General features: G+C 44.9%; 1 protein-coding gene across 1 annotated transcript in view; it reads left to right on the top strand.

The window, feature by feature from the left end:
• Positions 1-21,426, top strand: part of PLXNC1 (plexin C1) — a gene marked incomplete at both ends in the record, with an annotated part of 173,198 nt that overhangs the window by 96,353 nt on the left and 55,419 nt on the right. The window contains 5 exons of the mRNA XM_080705775.1: positions 10,643-10,782; positions 13,752-13,931; positions 16,353-16,440; positions 18,682-18,885; positions 19,242-19,427. Of these exons, the coding sequence (XP_080561901.1) occupies positions 10,643-10,782; positions 13,752-13,931; positions 16,353-16,440; positions 18,682-18,885; positions 19,242-19,427 (798 nt within the window). The remainder of the gene's footprint in view (positions 1-10,642; positions 10,783-13,751; positions 13,932-16,352; positions 16,441-18,681; positions 18,886-19,241; positions 19,428-21,426) is intronic.

Genomic DNA, 21,426 nt, shown 5'->3' with positions numbered 1-21,426 from the left:
ATCCATTTGCAGCTATTTAAGGTCAAGCGCCAATAAAAATAAGTAGCACATTTTTAATCATTACTGAAAAGTTGAGAGTAACTTGGGGTGAATTAAGTAATAGGCAGAGAGAATGTGAATCCAAGTGGATTATGCAGCTAATTAAAGCATTAGAAAAGCATGATGTGCCAATATCTCTGGACTTCAAAAGTCTTTGAGGTTTAATTAAGTGATGGGCTACTCTTCTCTTCCCACTGGTTTGTACAACTAAGACATAGTGGTAGGGACTTGGATCAAGCAGATAGTGGCTTCTTTCTTTAATTAAACCTTGGGGTTGTTGTTAATTTTGGTAAAATACACGTAACAAAATTTACCCTCTTCATTATTTTTGAGCGTGCAGTTCAGTAGTGTTAGTACATTCACACTGCTGTGCAACTCATTTCCCAAACCGTTTTCATTCTGCAAAACCAAAACTCTGTTCATTAAATAAGTGCTCGTGCCTCCTCCCCCAGCCCCCAGTAACCACCATTCTATTTTCTGTCCCTGTGAATTAACGGCCATAAGTACCTTGTATAAGTTGAATCCAACAGTATTTGTCTTTTTTGTAACTAGCTTATTTCACTTAGCATAAGGTCAGCAAGTTTCATCCACATTAGAACATGGGCCAGAATTGCTGAATGATATTCCAGTGTATGTATGTGTGTGTATATATCCTTTTTTTTTCTCCTGTGCTTTAGGGGCCAGATCCAAGAAATGATTGCCATATCCTATATAGTGAAGATTTTCAAGTCTCCTGTTTTCTTCTATGAGTTTTATAATTTTAACTTTTTTTTTAAGGTCTTTGATCCATTCTAAGCTGACTGTTGTTTATAGTAAGGGCCTATCCATTCTTTTGGCCAGAGGAGAGTACTAGTTGACTAAACCTAGGTCCTTCCTCCTCTGAGCGAAACCCCCAGCCCATTTAAAAAAAAAAATTTTTTTTAAACAAAGTCTCACTAAATTGCTTAAGCCTTGCTAAATTGCTGAGGCTGGCCTCAAACCTGTCTCGGCCTCAAGTCCTGGAATTACAGACGCACACCACCATGGCCAGCTCCATCCATTCTCTTCACATGTGGGTATCCCGTTTTCCCAACACCATTTATGGAAAGAAAGAAAAAACACACACCTTTTCATCATGAAATGGTCTTGGCACCCTTGCTGAAAATCATCGGGCCATGTATGAGAAGGGTGCCCTTCCGTCCCATCGCTCCACGGGTTCATCTTTGTGTTCTTACCACACTGGTTCTTGTCGTTTGGGACAACTCCTCCCACTTTGTTCTTCCTTTTTAAGATTGTTTAGAAAAAAATACACTTTTTAATTCTGAGATAATGGTAGATTCACCTCTAGTTGTAAGAAAATGACATGTGACACGTTTACCCAGGCTCTTTCAATGGTAACACCTTGTAGAACTATAGCGCCACATCACAGCCCCGGGAGCGGCGTTTGTCCACCGTCAAGGTGCAGATCGGCCCATCACCCCTGGCTCCTGGGTTGCCCTTTTATAGCCCCACCCACTTCCTCCTTCCTCCCACTTCCTAGCTCAGATGGCAACCACAGGGTCTATTCTCCATTTCTATAATTGTGTCATTTCAATAATTTTATGCAGATGGAATCATCTAGGTGATATCCTTTGAGAAATGGGCCCGGGGATTAGACCGAAAGCCTTCTCATGTTAGGCAAGCACTCTACCAGGGAGGTACATCCCCGGCCCCTGGCTTTTTTTTTTTTTTTTTTAATTAAAGGTATCTTTAACTGGTACATAAAAACAAAAAATTGTACTTATTAATGAGGTGCCATTAAAGAACTGGAAATTGATCCCATATCAACAATTGGTTTCATTTTATTGTTGAGCAGTGATCTAGGCAGTAGTTTGAAAAACTTTTACTTAAAAGAAATAAAAAAGTAGCCACTCCTGGCTTCCTATGTTGTACCTTCCTGTACCCTGTGAACTCTGACGCTATGTGGTTGAAAGAGGCGGCATTGCCAAGAGAGAAAAGAGGTGTCTGAAAAGAAGCCAGAGTCCAGATCCATCTTCTGTATGTTTCTGTGGGCCACCCGCCTACGTTGGGAGAAAGACATTTTGTTGATACCAACATGTTTTCTTTAAACACTTGACTCAGAACATAATCTCAGTTTGGGTGGAGAGGGACTGGAGGGCTGTTTGTCACAGGAGGGACTTTTCGTGCTCCATAAAACACCGCTGGCTTTCGTTATCACGTGCAATGTGTGACACTGTGGTTTCCACTTTGGGTCCTCAAGTCAGCCTTGAACAGAGCACCTAACCCCTTTGAAGCTTCTAGCAGAGAAGCCGCTCAGTGCTTTCCCTTAATGCGCCTGCGCACAACAGCGCAGCCAGCGCTTCCTGCTCGCCCGGCACTGCGAAGGCGCAGGCGCAGGCTCCATCCTCCACTTCCGCATCCCAAGCTTGGAGTGGTCCTTCCCGCAGGCCCCAGTCGAGCATCTATGAGATGCTCTTAGCCTGAGCCCTGTGGATACCATGCAGAGGACACACTTGATATAGGGACCTCTCTGGCCATCATTCTCAAGACTCTTATCCATGAATATTTGTGTATCAATAAAAGAGGGGAAAAAAACCATGAATATAGGAATGATACCTGAAACAAGATAAACCCAGAGAGCTTCACTCTGCCCGGGGCCTTGTCTTAGTCCTTCTTGTTTTTTAAGCTCAGTGCCCTGGCAGTTAGACACACTTAATCAGTGTGGTTGGTTAAGCCTTTGATTGATGGATGGATTGATTGATGGAGATGGCATTTCAGTTCACCACTGAGGGATGAGAAGCATCCAGACACATGGAGACCGAAGAGCAGGTATTTTGAGCAGAGAGATCGACATAAGCAAAACTGGCGCAGGGGGGCAGAAAATTCCAGGCCACTTGTTATAAGAAACCCTCAGTATTTTAATTGAACTGGAATAGAGGATGCAGGAAAGGAAATGATAGGATAGCCTCAAAGCTGAAATGACTCTGGGGCCTGCGGGTACAGCACCTCACAGCCCAGCCCTCCGCGAGTGTGAGCTTTGTTCATCAATGACAATGGAATAGTTTTCAAGATTTTTTCTTTTTCTTTTCTTTTTTCTTTTTCTTTTCTTTTTTTTTTTTTTTTTTTAATACTAGGGATTCAACCCAGGGCTATTCTACCTCCAAGCTACACTTTCAGCCCTTTTTTAAATTTTGAAACAGGATCTCATTAGGTTATTGGAGGGTCTTGCTAAATTGCTGAGACTGTCCTCTAGCCTTTGATCCTCCAATCTCAGCCTCCCAAGTACTGAAATTAAAGGCACATGCCATTGTGCCTGGCTATTTTTGTTTTTAATGTATGGATCTGTTTATTCCTGGATGTGGTCCTTTTGAGGTAGGTTCCTGGTTCAGTCCAGCTGGGCCAGTTGTCCTCACTCTCTCATGATCCTAAGACTCATCCCTACACCCTGACCCAGAAACACATACTGCAATTCATCAGAGAGGCCTAATTAAGATAAAAACCTGACCAGCACAGGGAGGTCACAGTGCACATCTGGCCTAAGTGAGAAGCGTGTACACCTGTAACAGCCAGCCTCTCCTCTCTCCATAGTTAACAGCTGAAACCTGTTGCCCCACCCAAATACTTTTCCTTCCATTTCCTAACAATCTTACATCTTTTGCTTCCACCTCCTGAGAGCAGAGGCAGCTGCACACCCATTCTCACACTCGAGGAGGTTGTAGCTGGACGCAGTGGAGTGCGCCTATAATCCAAGTACTTGGGAGGCTGAGACAAGAAGATTGTAGGTTCGAGGCCAGCCTCAGCAACTTAGCAAGACCCTTACCACCTTAGTGAGACCCTGTTTCAAGATAAATAAAATAGGGCTGGGGGTATGTCTTGGAAGTAGAATGTCCCTGGATTCAATTCCTAGTAAAATACACACACACACACACACACACACACACACACACGAGAGGTCATGACATCTATGATGTGATGTCATGCTAATGATTGTTATTCCTCATCATACAATAGAAATAAACCCCACAAAGTTAAGTCTCTGTCCCCGCTCGAGGAGTTTACATTAAAATTGTTATTTCTTCCCCTTCCTTGCTCCTCTGTTCTCTTCCCATCACTTTATAAGTGACCCTTTAATTTGCCTCCAGAAAGGGAATGACATGTAACACATACTTTTTTGAGCAGGATTAACATTGTGCTGCGTGCCATAGGATTCACTTCTAATCATTTATGGAATCATTCATAAACAGTCTGTTTGTTGAGCAACTACTATATTCTAGGCAGGCAAACAAAATACGTGCCCATGTTAGCCTGGCGTGGTGGGGCACTCCTGTAATCCCAGCTCTTGGGAGAGTAAAACAGGAGGATTGAAAGTTCAAGGCCAGCCTTTGCAACTTAGCAAAGTAAAAAATAAAAAGGGCTGGGGGTTCCCCTGGGTTCAACCCTAGTAGTACCACCATCAAAACAAAAAACACAGAAACCCAACAAAAAACCCCACAAAAAACAAAAACAAAAACAAATAAGTGCCCCGAATGGAGCTTACACTGTGTAACTTAGAATTTCCTGGAAGAAGTGAGATTAGATAAGAGATGGGAAGCCGGGCAGTCTGACTTTCTGGAAAGTTCACAGTTTTAACCACTGCCCTACATTCTGTAGGCTAAGTTGAATAAATGTTAAACCACACAGTATTGATGGCGAGGGCTGGTCTGGAAGTTTGGGGTTTCTCTAGCCATGAGGCGGCCACACATGTGAGTGGGGCTGAGGCCTCCGGCCTGGCCGGCCTGGGAGGGGAGCTTATTGGGGGAAGATGGAGGGACCAGGGTCAGGTAGGGCTGTGGCTGGAAAGGAGCCAGACCCAGGTGAGGTGGAGCCAGCATCCCCTCCAAGACGGGAGATCAGAGGAGAGTGGAGAGGCAAGGATTTCACATTCCAGTTGAGTCTTGATGGAAGGTTGGATCTCTCTGTATCTCTGTCTCTGTCTCTGTCTCTCTTCTTTTTTCTCTTTCTTTTTTTTTTCTTTTTTTTTCTTCTTTTTGTGGTACTGGGGATGGAACCCAGGGGCAGTCTATCTCCGAGCTACACCCCCAGCCCTATTTTATATTCTTTATTTTGAAACTGGGTCTCACTGACTTGCAAAGGGCCTCACTAAGTAGCTGAGGCTGTCCTTGAGAGCGATCCTCCTATCTCAGCCTCCCTGGGATTACAAGTGTTCACGCCCGGCTCCAAAGGTTGGATTTCGAGTGGCTGGAGGCATGCTGGGACAGGAGCTGCCTCCGGGTCCTGGAGTTCCGGTTGTCCAGGCCGGTTCTGAGTAGCCGCATTTGGAAGGCCCAGTGACTACCTACCGGTGGTTTCCCAGCTCCACTCTGGGCTGTGGCGACGCTGCTTTAGAGTTTCTGAGTCAGAGAAATGAGTCTTTTTTTTTTTTTGGTCTTTTTATAAATTAATTAAATTTTTGTAGTACTGGGGATTGAAGCCAGGGGCATTCTAATTCTGAGCTACACCTTCAGCCCTATTTTATTCTGCAACAGGGCCTCACCAAGTTGCTGAGCTTGGCTGGGAGCCTGCAAGCCTACTCTCGGCTTCCCAAGTACTGGGATTATGGGTGCCCGTGGGAAGTGAGCCTTGATCCCCCCGCACACGGGACAGTCCTGTCCCCTCCGCTCTGGAGCAGGACACGTCTGTGTCCCGAGGAATGGCTAGCGATTGCAACGGGAAGTTATAGCCCGAGGTCCCCGGGGTCTGTACCAGGGGCCTGTGAAGGGGCCTCGGGAGGAGGCTGGACATTGAGGACATCATCTCTCTGTTCCATTCAGAGCTCCAGTTTCTCTTTGGGAACTGTATTTTGCAATTTTCTTTCCACATCTCCCCTCCTTTCGCATGTTCCCATCTCCACTGGCGGCTACTACTCTGCTCAATTTCTACATTTCATTAATCTATTACCTCTGTCCTCTTCTCGGTCATTAATAAAGATGTTAAATAATTCTGAACCAAATACTCGCTCCTATAGGGCCCTACGGGACACTTTCTTTTAATTAGTTGTGCCACCTTTCATCTCTCTTATGTCCTTTGGTTTCAAGTTTCCAGCTGACTTTAAATCCATGTGACTTTTTATCTCATCCTGTTTGAACTAATTTCATGAGCAAGAATCTGAGAGACGTTTTACCGAGTGTTGATTCAGGTCCAGGCCTACCGAGAGCTTTGCAAGATTCAGGAATTTTTATTTTTTTTTTAACAGATTAATAGAGTACAATTCGGTCTTAATAAACTGAGCCTTCCTCACGCACCTCTTCCCAATAATCTTTTCAATCATAGCGGTATTTTCTCTATTAATGTCATGGTAATTTAAATTGTGTTGAAGTCAGACTTCACAAAAGATACGCTTCCTGTCGGGAGTAATCCTCTTAGACCCTTTAAAGATAACTGTTTCCTAGTGGTTGTGCTATTTCTAATATCTTATGATGACTCAGTTTCTTAAAATAAAAGGAAAAACAATTGGATATTCTACACATCACCTAATTAACCAGTTTCCAGTGTGCTTTTTTATACAAAACAGGGAGTGATGTAAAGTCTTGAGAGGCCAGAGCTCATAGTATTTCATTAAATAATTTACAGTTTTTCCACCATTTAAAAATAACTCTTCGGTCTTTAAAATGTAACTGACAGGAAGTGAACTATTCTGAAGTTAATTGCTAGACAACAGAGGGCCGCCGCGGTTACAGTCAGTGGAGTTTAGACTTGATATATGGAAATCTCTGGACATAGGGTGAGGGAGAAGTCTCACTGTGGAGCTGTAAGAAATGCTCTTTGTATCGTTTTTAAATTAACTCCTCCTATGGTAAGCTTGTAGGGCTGGGTAGTTCATGTCAGGCTGTGAATTCATTCTTGATTAAAATACAAACACATCTAAAATACTGACTGTGCAGAACATTTGTGAGAAAATCGCTTTTTGTCTTTATGGGTTGCAAAAAAATTGTTTATCAGAAAATATGGAAAATGTAATATTTCTAAAAATTGTTGTAGCCCTGCTTTATTTTACATCATCTTTGGGTATACTGGCCCTCTTTATTTAGGGGGATCCTCTTGGTTGCTTTTTAGCCCACTTATTAAGATTAGGAGTTCTCACAGCAAACAAAGGCCAGTTCATCTGACCCTCTTTGAAAGCGGCTGCGAGCGGCTGCTGTCAGGAGATAGGCCAGAGCTGGATTCTATCCTAGGCGGCCAATGGAAACTCCTCTAAACAATAAGGGTTTAAAATGAAATCCTTTTGAAGAGGCAAGGCTGTCTTTACTCTAGAGGAAATAAAAAGTTAATAAGAGGACATGGCAGGTCCTCTGATGGTGTTTGGAGAGCCATTTGAGGAGCAAATATAACTCCCTTTAAAAAAAAAAAAGCATTCTTTCATTAGTTATAAGGCTCTCTACAGAGAGTAGAGAAGTAGCATGTACTTGGCATGCGTACAATTTTTGCTTCAGCAGACCTCCATGGTATAAATATAAGAAGTGAGAGAGCTGGGCGTGGTGGCACACGCTTGTAATCCCCGCGCTTGGGAGGCTGAGACAGGAGGATGCCGCAGGTTCAAAGCCAGCCTCAGTTACTTAGTGAGGCTCTCAGAAACTTAGTGAGACTCTGTTTCCAGATAAAATATAAAATAGGTCTGGGAGTGTAGCCCGGAGGTAGAAAGCCCCTAGGTTCCATCCCCAGTACCACTCAAAATAAAAGAAGTGAGAAGTTGGGTGTGGTGGTGCATGCCTATAATCCCCGTACTTGAGAGGCTGAGATAGGAGGATTGCAGGTTTGAGGCCAGCTGCAGCAACTTAGCAAGACCCTGTTTCAAAGTAAAAGATAAAATAAAAAAGGCTAGGGGTATAGCTTAAAGTTAGAATGCCCCTGGGTTCAGTCCCAGACTGGGATTCTACCCAGGGGCATTCTAACTCCAAGGGATGTGCGCGCGCGCGCGCGCACACACACACACACACACACACACACTTATATATATGGAAGGACATCAATAAAGAAAAAGAAACCTTAGAATCATAGGAGATTTGGATGCAAATGTAACTTGTGTTCAAGTTTACATGTTGCCTCCCCAAGAGGACAGGGAACTCTTCTAGAGCAGGGATTTGGTGCGTTTTTCCTACAACAAACCAGAGAGTAAATACATGAGACTTTGCAGGCCGCACAGTCTCTGCTGAAGCTGCTCAGCTCCGCCACTGTCCCTTGTGAAAGCAGCCAGAGACAACACACAAGCGAGTGTTTATGGACACTGCGATTTGAACTTCATGTGTTTTCATATGTCATGAAATATTGTTCTCTTTCCAGCATCTTCTCAAGGGCCATAACCTGCAAAAACAGGCAGTCAATAGGATTGAGCCCACAGGCTGTTGTCCGCCCGCTGTGCGCACACATCGTGCACCCCCATCGCAGCTCGTGCTGTTCTGAGGACCCGATAGGTGCTCAATAAATACTAGTTCACTTGGCCGTCACTACTGCAAAAGCACAGACTAAGCCTTTTGCTGTACAACACACACTTGACCTTTGCAAGGGATTCATCTTGAAGTTGTTGCTAATCCCCCATTCCAAGTACCACTCTAGCGGATAATTCCCCCCCATAAATTGCACTCGAGTATAACAGAATAATGAAAGTGACCCCTTCAGGCCCTTAGTGATTCGATAAATAAGGATGCTGAGGTCCTTTGCAAAGTGATTAAAAGAAATTCTGCCGCTGGAATCAGTCCCCTGTCACGTTCCATCATTGCTGTGATGGCATTCCTGATGAATTTACCTCAACCTGCACAACCCATCTGTGGTGACCAGGAGGGAAGGTAACTGCTCTACCAGGTAGCGCCTGTGCTTACGGGGGGCATGAAATGAGGGGCCTGCCCTCTCAGCAGGATAGGCAGCCCCGCACGCTGTCCCGATGAGTGTGGGGCGCTCACGGGAGCAGAGGAGGCTCCGTTGACTCAAGAAAGAGGTGTTAGGCAGGTGTTGGACATCATGGAAGTGCTCCCAGGGGCTCAGTCTCTTCCTTCTGAACTTTATCAACTAGGTGGGTGCTCTCAGAACTCATGGTTCAGCCAAAGGTCACATGATTAAGTATTTCTGGACCCTGGAGTCATTTTTAAATACCAGGAATATTAGTATGAGGTTCACTCGTGCTAAGAGCTGCTGTATTTTTTTTTTCCTGCTGTACTTTATGTTGGCTTTAATCGTTGAGCCTGTTTCGATTTCCATGCTGTAGAAGAGTACAGATTTGCTGGAAGTGGTCTCCACAAACAAAACAACACAGAAAGAAAGAAAAAGAAAGAAAGAAAGAAAGAAAGAGAGAGAGAGAGAGAGAGAGAGAGAGAGAGAGAGAGAAAGAAAGAAAGAAAGAAAGAAAGAAAGAAAGAAAGAAAGAAAGAAACTGGGTACGGTAATGCACACCTCTGCTCCCGAAACTTGGGAGGAGGCTGAGACAGTAGCATTATATGTTCAAGGCCAGCCTCAGCAACTTAGTGATACCCTCAGCAACTTAGCAAGATCCTGTTTCACAATAAAAAATAAAAAGGGGTGGGGGTGTGGCTCCGAGGAATACCCCTGGATTCAATTCCCAGTACCAAAAAATTTAAAAAATGAAAAAAACCCCATCACCAACAATGAAATAATCAAAATGAAAGAAGATAACATCTGTAGAAGAAAAGTGAAAGACATCGGGATTTTTTTTTTTTTTTGTCTTGCAAAGGGAAAATGATTCTTGCCATCAAATATCGGGCTTTGTGTTTTTAGAGGAAGTTGATTAGGCATTGCATATGGAGAAGTAAGGCGCCTTATGCCTACATGATAGGAAAGTAGGTATCAGGTAACCTCAGAACACACTGTTCTTTTTTTTTTATTGGTGCCCTGTAATTATACACCATAATGAGGTTCAGGGTGCCAAAGACGTACGTGCATGCAGCGTTTGTTTCTTTCCGATCCCACCGGCTCCCTCCATAGATTATTGATTGTAGATGTGATAAAGCCTGTAGCAGGGAAGAGAGGTGCTGTCTGCGAGTCCTGGAAAAGAAATGGTTGGACCCAAGGCTTAGGCTTCCAGCTACTTGATATTAGGTGACTGAACTGGTGGCTTTCTTGAGGTCTTGTCCTCTGTAGTAGACTCCTTGATTCAAGTAGCCGAGCTAAAGTAAACAAAACATACCCGCAATTTCTAGGGAGTTAGATGTATGTGGAATGACACCTATTTCAGTGTAGTGGCGAGTCCGTTGTTGGCCTTCCCTCAGAGAACCCCTTTTCTTTTTCTTGGTGTTGTTCACATCGGGAGCCTCTGGAGGCTCCCGGGCAACAAGCGTTTCCTAAACTCCAGTGATATCTCACTCTTCAGACAGAATGTCAGACTCTTCAACTGCATTTTCAACTGTCTTGCGAGACAAAGACTAATTGGTTTGACCTCATGCTGTCGCATGTGGAGAGACACGAGTCTTCGGCGCTCTTCTTGAATTCATTGATTTCATTAAATATCGTGTGCTTGTGTTTGCAAAATGTTGTAATTTCCCAGTGATTTCTTCGAGCTGCAGTGCATCCACAGATTTTTTTTTTGAATGATGCCATTTCTTAGCTCTGATCTCGTGTTTTAATCTTTTATTTCCAATAGGTCTTCTACATTAAGGCCATCGAGCCACAGAAAATATCAACCTTAGGGAAAAGTAACGTGATTGTTACCGGAGCAAACTTCACCCGGGCATCGAACATCACGATGATCCTGAAAGGAACCAGTACTTGTGATAAGGATGTGTGAGTTGAAATTCTAGTAACGGGTCCTTGGTAACATAAAGGCAAATCTGTGCCAGAGGGCTATGAGTGTGATTAGAACCTCTGTAGTCAAGGTGTGTCCATGTCCTACAGTGGGACAAAAATCTCAGAATCTGGTAACATAATTCTAGTAAGTAAGATACTCTTAACATATCTGAAGTTCATTGTGAGAAATTAGGCCTCTGTTACTTCCTCAGTCTGCAATAATTTCAGGGTATTACCTGTTTAGGGCCTTAATTTTGATTAATGCAATCAAGTGTAGAAAATAGCAAACATTATTATTAAGATGATGAATGTAAGAAAATGGTTGTATATCTTGGAATTTGATGGAGAATTTTATGGAACAACACTTTGAATATGCTACCCAAAGTTGAGAAAAAGAGAATTTCAGATTTCTTTGATGTGGAAATTTCATTTTTTGTAGGCTTTCTATTTACTAGTTTGGTTTTAGTTTCAGATAATTGACTTACTAAGATGCCCATTTGTGTTAAAAAATACACCCAGACATACGTATGTGACCAATGTACCTCTTGAACACCATGATTTATACCACCTCCTTTCCCCAAACTCATCCTATCAATGAAACTTTTAGAAAAATAGTTCACTTTCTCACTGATGTTCCTGGACAAATTGTTACCTTACCCCGTGGGGGGAAAAAAAGAGAGAGATGATAATAATATCATAATAGATAATTAGAGTTTTCTGCTTGTTAACTTTTATAAGTTGGGGCTAATTTGAAGCAAAAGATGTTTCAGTCTATATGAAGTATGATCTGGGGCTTATTTTCCTCATGGAAATACAGTTCAGACAATCTGCTGAAGCGTGATGTTTTGGTATTTAACTAAGAAAACAGATTTGTACAGCATTCTAATCTGCCATGCTTATTTACTGAATTTTCCATTTTAATTCATTTACTGCATATCACTGCCATCCCCTTCCCCTTAAAGCAGTAAATCTGGAATGTCTATGATCCAGATGAAAAGGGCCGCTCATCTGTGGCTTTCCTGCGTTCCGTTGGGTACTAGAATGATCCAGCGCACATTAGCAGCCATATCTATGCAACCTAGGTATTTTTGAGCCATTTATCCTGGCTAAATACCTTATTGCAAAAAGTCTCTCATTTTGTGGAGTGAAATCTGTGACGTTAGACACCTGTATATTCACTGAAAGGCAATCAGCTTCACTGGAAAATAAGTCGTTTTCGGAGCATTACCCTGTTCCTGGCTCCGTGCTCTTTTTTCCATTCTGAATGGGTCTTGAGATCCGGCAGTTATTAAATTAAACGACAAAGAGACTATTCTGTATGTAGCGTTTCAGTAACCACTTCTGTGTGGCAAACTCCAGTTCACAAGCTGTCAACATAATTCCCAGTTAATCTCATACCTGAGCCTACACTTTAATCCCAAATTCCTTTAATATGGTATCTTTATAATGTGGGATTATTTTGAAAAAAAAATACAAGAATAGCAGTGGAATGACCTACATTTCCACCTTTCTTCTTCCAAAATTGGTAAACAAGTTTGGATTTTTAATGATCAGCTGTCTGGACAATGAATTTCCTAGAGCTTTACTCTGAATGGAAATCTTAAAACGTCCGTCTGAGGTAGGTTAAGTACAGACAGGCTCAAGCGTGCTTTCAATTTGCCTTCTTGTAAGGTTTAGTAGTAGCATTAAAGTTCATCATCATGCATGCTTCTTTTAAGTAGTAATAATAGATTCTCCTACAGCATAACTCCACTAAGCATTCCTCAGATACAACCCAGTCTTGATGTGTGCTTTGGGGTCATCGAAGACATGCAAAGGCAGTGGCGGGTTACAGAGGGAATCAGTGCAAAATTCTGCTTTGACCCCTAAAGGTTATCAAGGACAGCTCAAACTGGTGCCCACTAACTCTACACCCCAGGCTCAGTGTGAGCCCTCTGCTTTTTTTTTGGGGGGGGTCGGTACTGGGGATGGAACCCAGGGTCATTCTACCTCTGAGCTACTATACCCCACCCCTATTTTATTTTTATTTGGAAATAAGTTTTCACTAAGTTTCTGAGGCTGGCCTTGAACCTGCAGTTCTCCTGTCTCAGCCTCCCAAGCTCTTTGGATGGCAGGATTCCCTACTGGTCCGGTGCTGGATTCCATGCTCCTGGCGCTTGACTGGGACTTCTTTTGTTTTTCTGAAAAACTTTTAATTATGGAGCTGTTCAAGCATATGTAGGAGAGATAAATATAAGGAACTCTCTACAGAGCTTCAAAATTTGTCAACGTTTCCCAATGTTTTTTCATTTCCTTGATGTGTGGGTGCAGCATCCCAGCCCTATATCCCTTCACTCATAAATACTTGGGTATCTATCTCTACCACGTAAGAATAGTGTCAAACCAGGTGTAGTGGGCCATACCTCTAATCCCAGTACTTGGGAGGCTGAGACAAGAGAAATGCAGATTCCAGGCCAGCCTCAACAATTTAGCAAGGCCTCAGCAACTTAGTGAAACCCTGTTTCAAAATAAAAAATAAAATAGGGCTGGGGATAGCTCAGAGGTAGAATGCCCCTGGGTTCAATTCCCAGTAACACACACACACACACACACACACACACACACTAAAAAAAGTGTCTTTATTATACCCTACAAAATCAATCATAGTTCCTCAATAGGATGTAATATCCCTTTTGCGCTCCACTTTCTCTTGGGGCTTCTGATGGCTAATGGTTATTTCTCTTCTCTCTTCCCCACTTCTAAGGATCATGCAAACAAAAAGACAAAAATTGTTCAAAAGAAAAAGGAACTCAGCCCCAGATCAGTCCCCACACGGGCCGGCGGCTCTTGGTTCATTCCTGGTCTGCAGCCGTTCCGTTAGTCCACGCAGCACCGCAGTTCAAGTCTAATTCATGTGCTGTCACCTCGGGCAATCACCGGGCTAAGTGTCTGTGTCGTGTAAGAGTTCTTCTTCCTCCCCTTTCTAGGATACAGGTTAGCCATGTGCTAAATGACACCCATATGAAATTCTCTCTTCCATCGAGCCGCAAAGAAATGAAGGACGTGTGCATCCAGTTTGATGGTGGGAGCTGCTCTTCCGTGGGAGCCCTGTCCTACATCGCGCTGCCACACTGTTCCCTGATATTCCCCGCGACCACCTGGATCAGGTACTGTCTGCGTTCCCGAGGTCTTCTCTCCCGTGCCCATAGATCACCAGTTTCATGCAGATAGATGTGGATTAGAAGGTCATCTCTCAACGTCTCTCAGAGTTCCTCTCAGGGTGTATTCCTAGGAAAACGCACCTGCCGAGCTGGGTTTTCCTGCCGTCACACGAGCGAGCGCTTTGAGCAGAGCACATCCTGTTGTTCTTTTAGCCATGGCTGCCAGGAAACTCACAGCTCAAATGTTTGTTCAACCACAGTAACTATTCTTAGCCCTGGTTTCTGCTAGAAATCTGTCTGTGGCCCTTTTTACTACGTCGCTCCCGCTCGTGATCAAAGGCTCCTTTCTTACCTCTTTCATTTTACAGTCTTTAGAGTCAGCTGTGTCGAGTGCTTTGGGAGACATATTGGGAGCTACCGCTATGGGAATCCAAAGCAGTATCTACATTTCAAAGATGCTCCCTGAGAGAAGGAAATTCCAAAATCAACTCTCCCAGATGAGTCTGATATGTTAAAAGAGAGAAAAAAAAATCTGACCCTAGTTAAATTTAAGTTCACGCTCAGATTTTTGGAATATAACCTTAAAGAGATTTCTTTCATCTAACACAGCATAAAGCTAATTTTCAAAGTACTCTTTAGATTAAAAAAAAAAAAAACTATAGACAAAGCTTTGGGGTGAGAAAATATACCTCTGATATTCTTATTTAAGATTAAATGAGAGATGGCCATATTCGTTTGCCAGAGCTGCCTTCACGAAGTCCCCCAGACTCAGTGGCTTAAACAACTGAAGTCTGTTTCCTCCCAGCTCCAGAGCTGGGAGTCTGGTGGGTCAAGGTGCCGGTGAGCCTGGTCCCTTCCTGGGTCTCCCTCCCTGGCTTGTGGATAGCCAGCCTCTCCTGTGCCTTCGTGTGTTCTTCCCACTGTGTCTGTGTCCTGATCTCTTCTCTCTGTAAGGTCATTAGGCATATTGGTTCTGGCTCATTCAGCACCCCAATAACCTTTTAGCCTTAATTACGTCTTTAAAGACTCCTTCTCCAAATATTCTGAGAAATGGAGGTTCACCATGTGAATTTGGCAGGGGCCCAGCTTAGCTCAACAGTGGCAGAAGACTAAGGCTCTCACGTGGCCCTCCCTCCCTCTGCCCCATACACAAGAGCACATTCTCCATGGGCCTGATGTGTCCTTTGTTTTGTTTTGTCGGGAACAGGGTCTCACTAAGTTGCGAGTGCCTTGCTATATTGCTGAAGCTGTCCTCGAACCTGTGATCCTCCTATCTCAGCCTCCCAAGTGCTGGGATCACAGGTGTGTACCGCCACACCTTCCTCTGATGCGTTCTATTGTCCTGGTTAATCCTCACCCCAACCCTGGGACCTGTTATGGTTCATCCCTTTGCCAGAGGGTGGACTGAGGCCCGCAGAGGTTGCAGCAACATACCCGGGCTCCCAGGTGGTCTGGCACCTCCACAGGGTTCTGTTTAGCAAGGATGTAGGGGGCCCCTCGCTATCCCATCACCTGTGAAGTTTTGAGTCTGTGTATCTCAGTTGCTCCTGGGTCTCTGTGTGCTGAGCAATAACGGGGCTCTTCAGCCTGACCCTGACAGATGTTGCTCAGCCTGGTTTTCTAGCAATCATGATAAATTGGCAGGAGGCTGACCCAACCCCGTCCTTGGAGCTGAAAGTTTGGGCCAGTGTCGTCTTTCTGCCCTGCACAACCTGGCCAGCTTTTGCCTGTCTCTTTGTGTTATGATCGGGGGCTCAGCCGGCTGTTGGACCTGATATACCCAGGTTCCTGTCCCTCACAGCAAGAGTCTGGTGACCTATGAGAAGAGGGTCGCCAGAGCGGCGGACAGCTGTTTCTTTCACGCCCAGTGACCACATTGCATATATCTAACGGTTCCCTGAGAATACGTGAAGTCATTTGGCTTGGCTTGGGGGAGATGAATGTAGCTTCCCCTTACACGGTTATTTACATGGCTTCCCAGCCAGGGATTTATATTTTTAATGTCATTTATAATTTTACCTTGTCCAAACTGTTCCTTGTCTCCCTAAATAAAATATAATTGGTAGGTTGGGTGTTTGATTTTGAAAATTGTTAGATTGAAGACTCCTCATATAGATTCAATAGCAACCAAACAAAATTCTCTTCAGCAAAAGTGTTTCCAGGTACAGCTGATTATCTGACTATCTGTGGTTAAATGGCATAACAGAACCCAAACTCTACGAAGGAATTTGGGCATTTTCCTAGAATTAAAAATTATGTGTTTTAAAAACCACAAACTTCTAAAGCTGTCTTGCCTTTGAAATTAAAATTAGTTAATTTTTCCTCAGACATGACTGAATTTAATATTAAATGTGAACCAATTGATAGTTTTGTTTATAAATGCAAAATGCCTATTTATTTACACTGCTTTTGCATTTCTCTTTGCAGTGGTGGTCAAAATATAACAATCATGGGCAGAAATTTTGATGTAATTGACAACCTAATCATTTCACATGAGCTAAAAGGGAACATAAATGTAAGTGTTCAGCTGCTCTGTGTGTGTGTGTGTGTGTGTGTGTGTGTGTGTGTGTGTGTGTAGTACGTGTTACTCAGGATTGAACGCTGGGCATTCTATCTCTGAGCTATATCCCCAGCCCTATTTTATTTTTTATTTTGAAGCAGGGTCTCACTAAGTAGTCGAGGGCCTCACTAAGTTGCTGAGGCTGGCCTCAAACCTGCAATCCTCCCTTTTCAGTCTCTCAGGTACTGAGATTACAGGCGTGTGCCACCACATGTGGCTAAGAATGGTTCTTTTCAATAATGACTTTGTTTTATCACACTAAACTTTGTTGAAAGATTTTTTAAATTTCAATAACTTTGGTATTATAAACTTTTAAAATTTATCGCTTTTTTTTAAAAAAAAAAAAAAGAACCATAGTGGGATACATACTATATCTGCACCTAACAGAAGTAATAAGAATTCACACTGGTAGTTGAATATTTTGGGTTGCCACAGAGCAAAGAGAGATGAGCCTGGTCTGAACAGATCTGCCGTTCCTCTGGGTGTGATGAGTGGCAAGTCACTCTAAGGAAACGGTGCTCGTGAATCCATGTGAGAATGCTCTTGTAAAGCGTGGCTCGTAAAGTTATGCTGTGAAGAACAGCGTTTCTGTGTTCCCCTTGCAGAGAGAGCTGAGGTGCACAGAGGCTGCCGGACCTGCTAAGGCCCCAGCAATCCTGCCATCCGCTGCTCCTTCTTGCTGTTGTCTCTTGGGCCTCATCCCCTTCCATGGGCTCTCACCTCCTCTTGCCTCCTATCTCCCCACGGGGTAGAGTCCAGGATGAGTCTGGTCCCTACCTGTCGCTCAATTCTCCCATCGGAAGCCTAGAGTTTGAAGCTGCCACGGCCAAGAGTAAAGGGGCAAATAAGGGACTTTAGATACAGGGTGGGAACTCCAGAGTGCCCGTCTCAGAACTTCCCCAGTGTTCTTCCTCTTCTCTCTTCCCTGGGAGGCAGCAGCCTCTCTGGGCCCCACTTGACCACTTCCCGCCGATCTAAGAGTGGCAGCAGACTTCATTCCCCGTGGGGACACATAGGGCTCAGGCCTCCATACAGGGTTATGGTTACCCTACAGCCTCATCCTGCATGCACCCACCTCCTGATACACGTCAGAGCCAGCTGCAAGGTTTACCTTGGATCTGATTTCAGGCCACGCTCCATGACGCCAACACATCCAGTTGTGTGACTAACCTGAGCAGAGACCCAGCCTGGCCTTGTCTGCAGATTTGCCCTCCTTCCCCATGCTGTTCCTAAACCAACAACAATGTTGGGCCAAATATTTTGCAGATGCAAGGCCAAAAGATAACTGAGATAGTCAGACTCCCTTCACAGAAAGAGCTGGCAAATCTACACTGGGCAAAGGAGTGAATATCACAGAGCTGGTCCAAATGTCAGCCTTCGGCCTCGGATTTCCCACCTGCACCTCCTCCTGCCAGCTTACGCTCCAGTATTAATGAAAACGAGAGAGAACGCGAGTTCCCCCACCTGATAAATACCTTTACACACCTTGGCTTGTTCTTTATGTGCCTGTCAACCTCCCTTTCTCCACCAGCATCCTCTCTCTGTCTCTCTGTACACCTGGCCATGATAATATATTTACATTGTTGTCTTAATAAACCTATAAATTGGGCCGTCTTTTCTGCATTCGTTTCTAGCTCTCATGTCTTCATTTCATAGGGGAGTGATTTTCCTCTGACTTTTATTTTCTCCTATTTTCCTTTATGGCTGAAAAGCCTTTTCCTCCTGGTGGTCACTGATTCCTGCATATATTTTGCAGGACCTTCCTTGATGGGGTGGCTCGGCCAGGTGCAGGCAGGTCAGCAGCTCTTTTCTTCTTCCAGCCACGCTGGCTGGAAGGACACCTAAGCCCTTTGGGCCGCTTCTCTCCCCACAGCCTCTTTTCCTACTGCATAACCTTCCGACAGCTTCCACGATTGCTAATAATGTTATTAATAATGTTAGCTAGCACGTGTTGAGTATTTACAATGTGCCAGGCACTATCGCGAGCAAGTTTTTGCATGTGTGATCTCATTCAATGTAGCCCTTGTCCAACTGTGAGCCCTTATCTCATTTAATTCCATTTTGGGGCAACTTAATCCTTCCAGGTAGGTGGTATCGCCAGGCCCATTTTACAGATGGGGAAGCAGGAGCACCAGGAAGTTTGGTTGCCTGAGCCTCATCCTTCCATTAGTAACCTGCTCTTTGCTTTGCTTGCAGGTCTCTGAACATTGTATGGCGACTTCCTGCAGGTTTTTAGCCCCCAATTTAAAGAGTTCAAAAGGGCGTATGAATGTAGCTGTGAAACTAAGAGTACAAGACACCTACTTGGACTGTGGAACTTTGCGGTATCTGGAGGACCCCAGATTTACAGGCTACCGAGTGGAGTCGGAAGTGGACACAGAATTGGAAGTAAAAATTCAAGTGCGTTTCCTTTCTTTCTTTCTTTTTTTCTTTCTTTCTTTCTTTCTTTTTTTTTTTTTTTGTGGTACTGGGGTTCCTGGAAGCCCTTCTACCTCCGGGCTACACTCCCAGACCTATTTTTACATTTTTATTTGGAAACAGGGTCTCCTAAGCCAGCGCGCACAGCTGGCTTCGAACCTGCGCGATCCTCCTGTCTCTGCCTCCCAAGCGCGGGGATTACAAGCGTGTGCCACCACGCCCGGCGTTTCCTTTCTTTCTGGTGGGATGTTCCCTGCCCCCAGGTTGGGAAGGTGTGTTAGGGTCCTGGGTTTCCACTCGGGCCCTGATTTTTTCGTCTTCGTTTTATTTCTTCATAGAAAGAAAACGACAACTTCAACATTTCTAAGCAGGACATTGAAATTTCTCTCTTCCACGGGGAAAATAAGCAATTAAATTGCAATTTCGAAAACATTACCAGAAACCAAGACCTCACCACCATCCTATGCAAAATTAAAAGCATCAAGAACGCAAACAGCATCGCCGCCTCCTCTAAGAAAGTCCGCGTAAGTCTCACCTGCCAGTGTCACCTGCTGTCTTCACCAGAGTCCGGGTAATTCCTTGGCTAAGCCCGAGGCCAGAATGGACCCTTCCGTGGATCTTTAGATCTTCACTTTAAATAGAAGATAAACAAAACAGGTCCTGCAAGCCCAAGCACAATTCCTCCAGATAGCTGGCAGAATCCATCCATGTGCCTGTTTGAATGTCAGAGCATTGAACGCACCATTGTATAGGATACTAATGAGTCTTGATAGCTTTTGTTCTAGCCATACATTTACACTGCATCTGCAAGCCGCATCTCCAGCCCCATTGACGAGGGAGCTGTCATTCTTTTCCCAAATGCAGAGGTGACGTGTCTTAAGAGCCCCCAAACAGGGGCATCTTCGGCACACCAGGATAGCACGGGCATCTGGTGGAGGCCCCATAGGCGGGGGTTCGTGAGCTGCCACGAGGCCACACTTCCTGCAGTTCTTGAGGTTCCCATGAGGCCACACTTCCTGCAATCCATCTGTTCCCGTGTATGTTTGAGGGCCCAGCGCTGCTGTATCAATGCCCCCCAGTAAAGATGCAAGATCATTGAGAAGGCCATGCATTAGAAGTCACCCTTTCTAACGCTGGCCTCTGAGGCTCCACATGGTCTGTGTAAAAATTGCTCTCTTGTAGATGAGCTGCAGAGCATTTGTCTAGGCTACAAGGTCCTGGGTTCCATCCCCACCATGGGGGGGGGGGAAATGCTTTATGATCTGTAGTCATAAACAGTTGAATAAAGGACAAGAAAAAAGAGCGTATCAGATCAGAAGGCAGAAACAAACGTATGCTAGTGTCCCAGCCTCACCGTGACTAGCTGTGTGGCCTCAGCTAAGTCACTTGACTTCTCCACTCTCCTCTTTGTTCCTCTCTCTGGTAAAGAAAGGGAGCGATAACTGTTATCACATCAGCAATGAGAAGTAAACACACAGGATCCCACCTATCACGGCGGTTGAGAGGAGCACCTCATCACTCACGACGTGGTCCCCGACCGAGTGCGGTTGCCATGATGGGGACACAGCGGAAAAGAAAATGGGCGGGACGCCTGCCTTTATGGCGCTTACCTAAAGACACGCAGAGGGCAGAAAATAAAGGAAAAACTGTGGTACACAGGGGCAATTGCTAGGGAGAAAAATGAAGCAGGGAAAACTAGAGGGGTGGGGGATTGTGGACAGGACAGGCCGCCAGTTTTGCAGCGGTGGGCAGAAATGCCTCCCGTGAGGGGGATGTTTGAGTGAGGGCCACAGGGAGGAAAGGGATCGAGCCACAGATGAGATGGGCCGCAGCGTTCTAGGCGGTGGGAACCGCAAGCACAAAGGTCCTGAGGCCGCAGCCTGCTGGAGTGTTTGAGCATCACCCTGGAGGCTGGCAAGACTGGAGTGGCGGGAGCGAGGGGCATATTCATAGGAGGCTGGAGAGACTGTGGGACTGGAGTGGCGGGAGCGAGGGGCATATTCATAGGAGGCTGGAGAGACTGTGGGACTGGAGTGGCGGGAGCGAGGGGCATGTTCATAGGAGGCTGGAGAGACCGTGGTATATTGTTAGGACATTGCGTCCGTGATGAGGGCTTGGCTTCCCAGCTCTGAGAAGCAGCTGGAGAGTTAGGAGCAGGGCACCACGAGCCAACTTTCTGATCATCCCCACCACAGCCCACCAGACGGCGCCGTCAGCATCCCACTGCAGAGATGAGGAGAGAGAGGACTGGGCGGTCAGCTAACTCTAGACCCCACAGCTTAAGCTGGGCATGGTGGCACACACCTATACCTAGGAGGCTGAGACAGGAGAATGGCAGGTTTGAGGCCAGCCTTAACAATGTAGTGAGGCTCTATGCCACCTAATGAGACCTTGTTTCAAAATGAAAAAAAAAAAAAAAAAGGTTTTTTTTAAAGGGCCGGGAGTGTAACTTGGAGCCCTGGGTTCTATGCCAGTAGCAAAAATAATAATAATAAATAAGTAAATAGCCGGGCGTGGTGGCGC

The sequence above is a fragment of the Muscardinus avellanarius genome (assembly GCF_963383645.1).
Source record: "Muscardinus avellanarius genome assembly, chromosome: 11".
Classification (NCBI taxonomy): domain Eukaryota; kingdom Metazoa; phylum Chordata; class Mammalia; order Rodentia; family Gliridae; genus Muscardinus; species Muscardinus avellanarius.
Note: the sequence above shows the minus strand (reverse complement) of the source record. Positions and strands in the feature narration are given on the sequence as shown.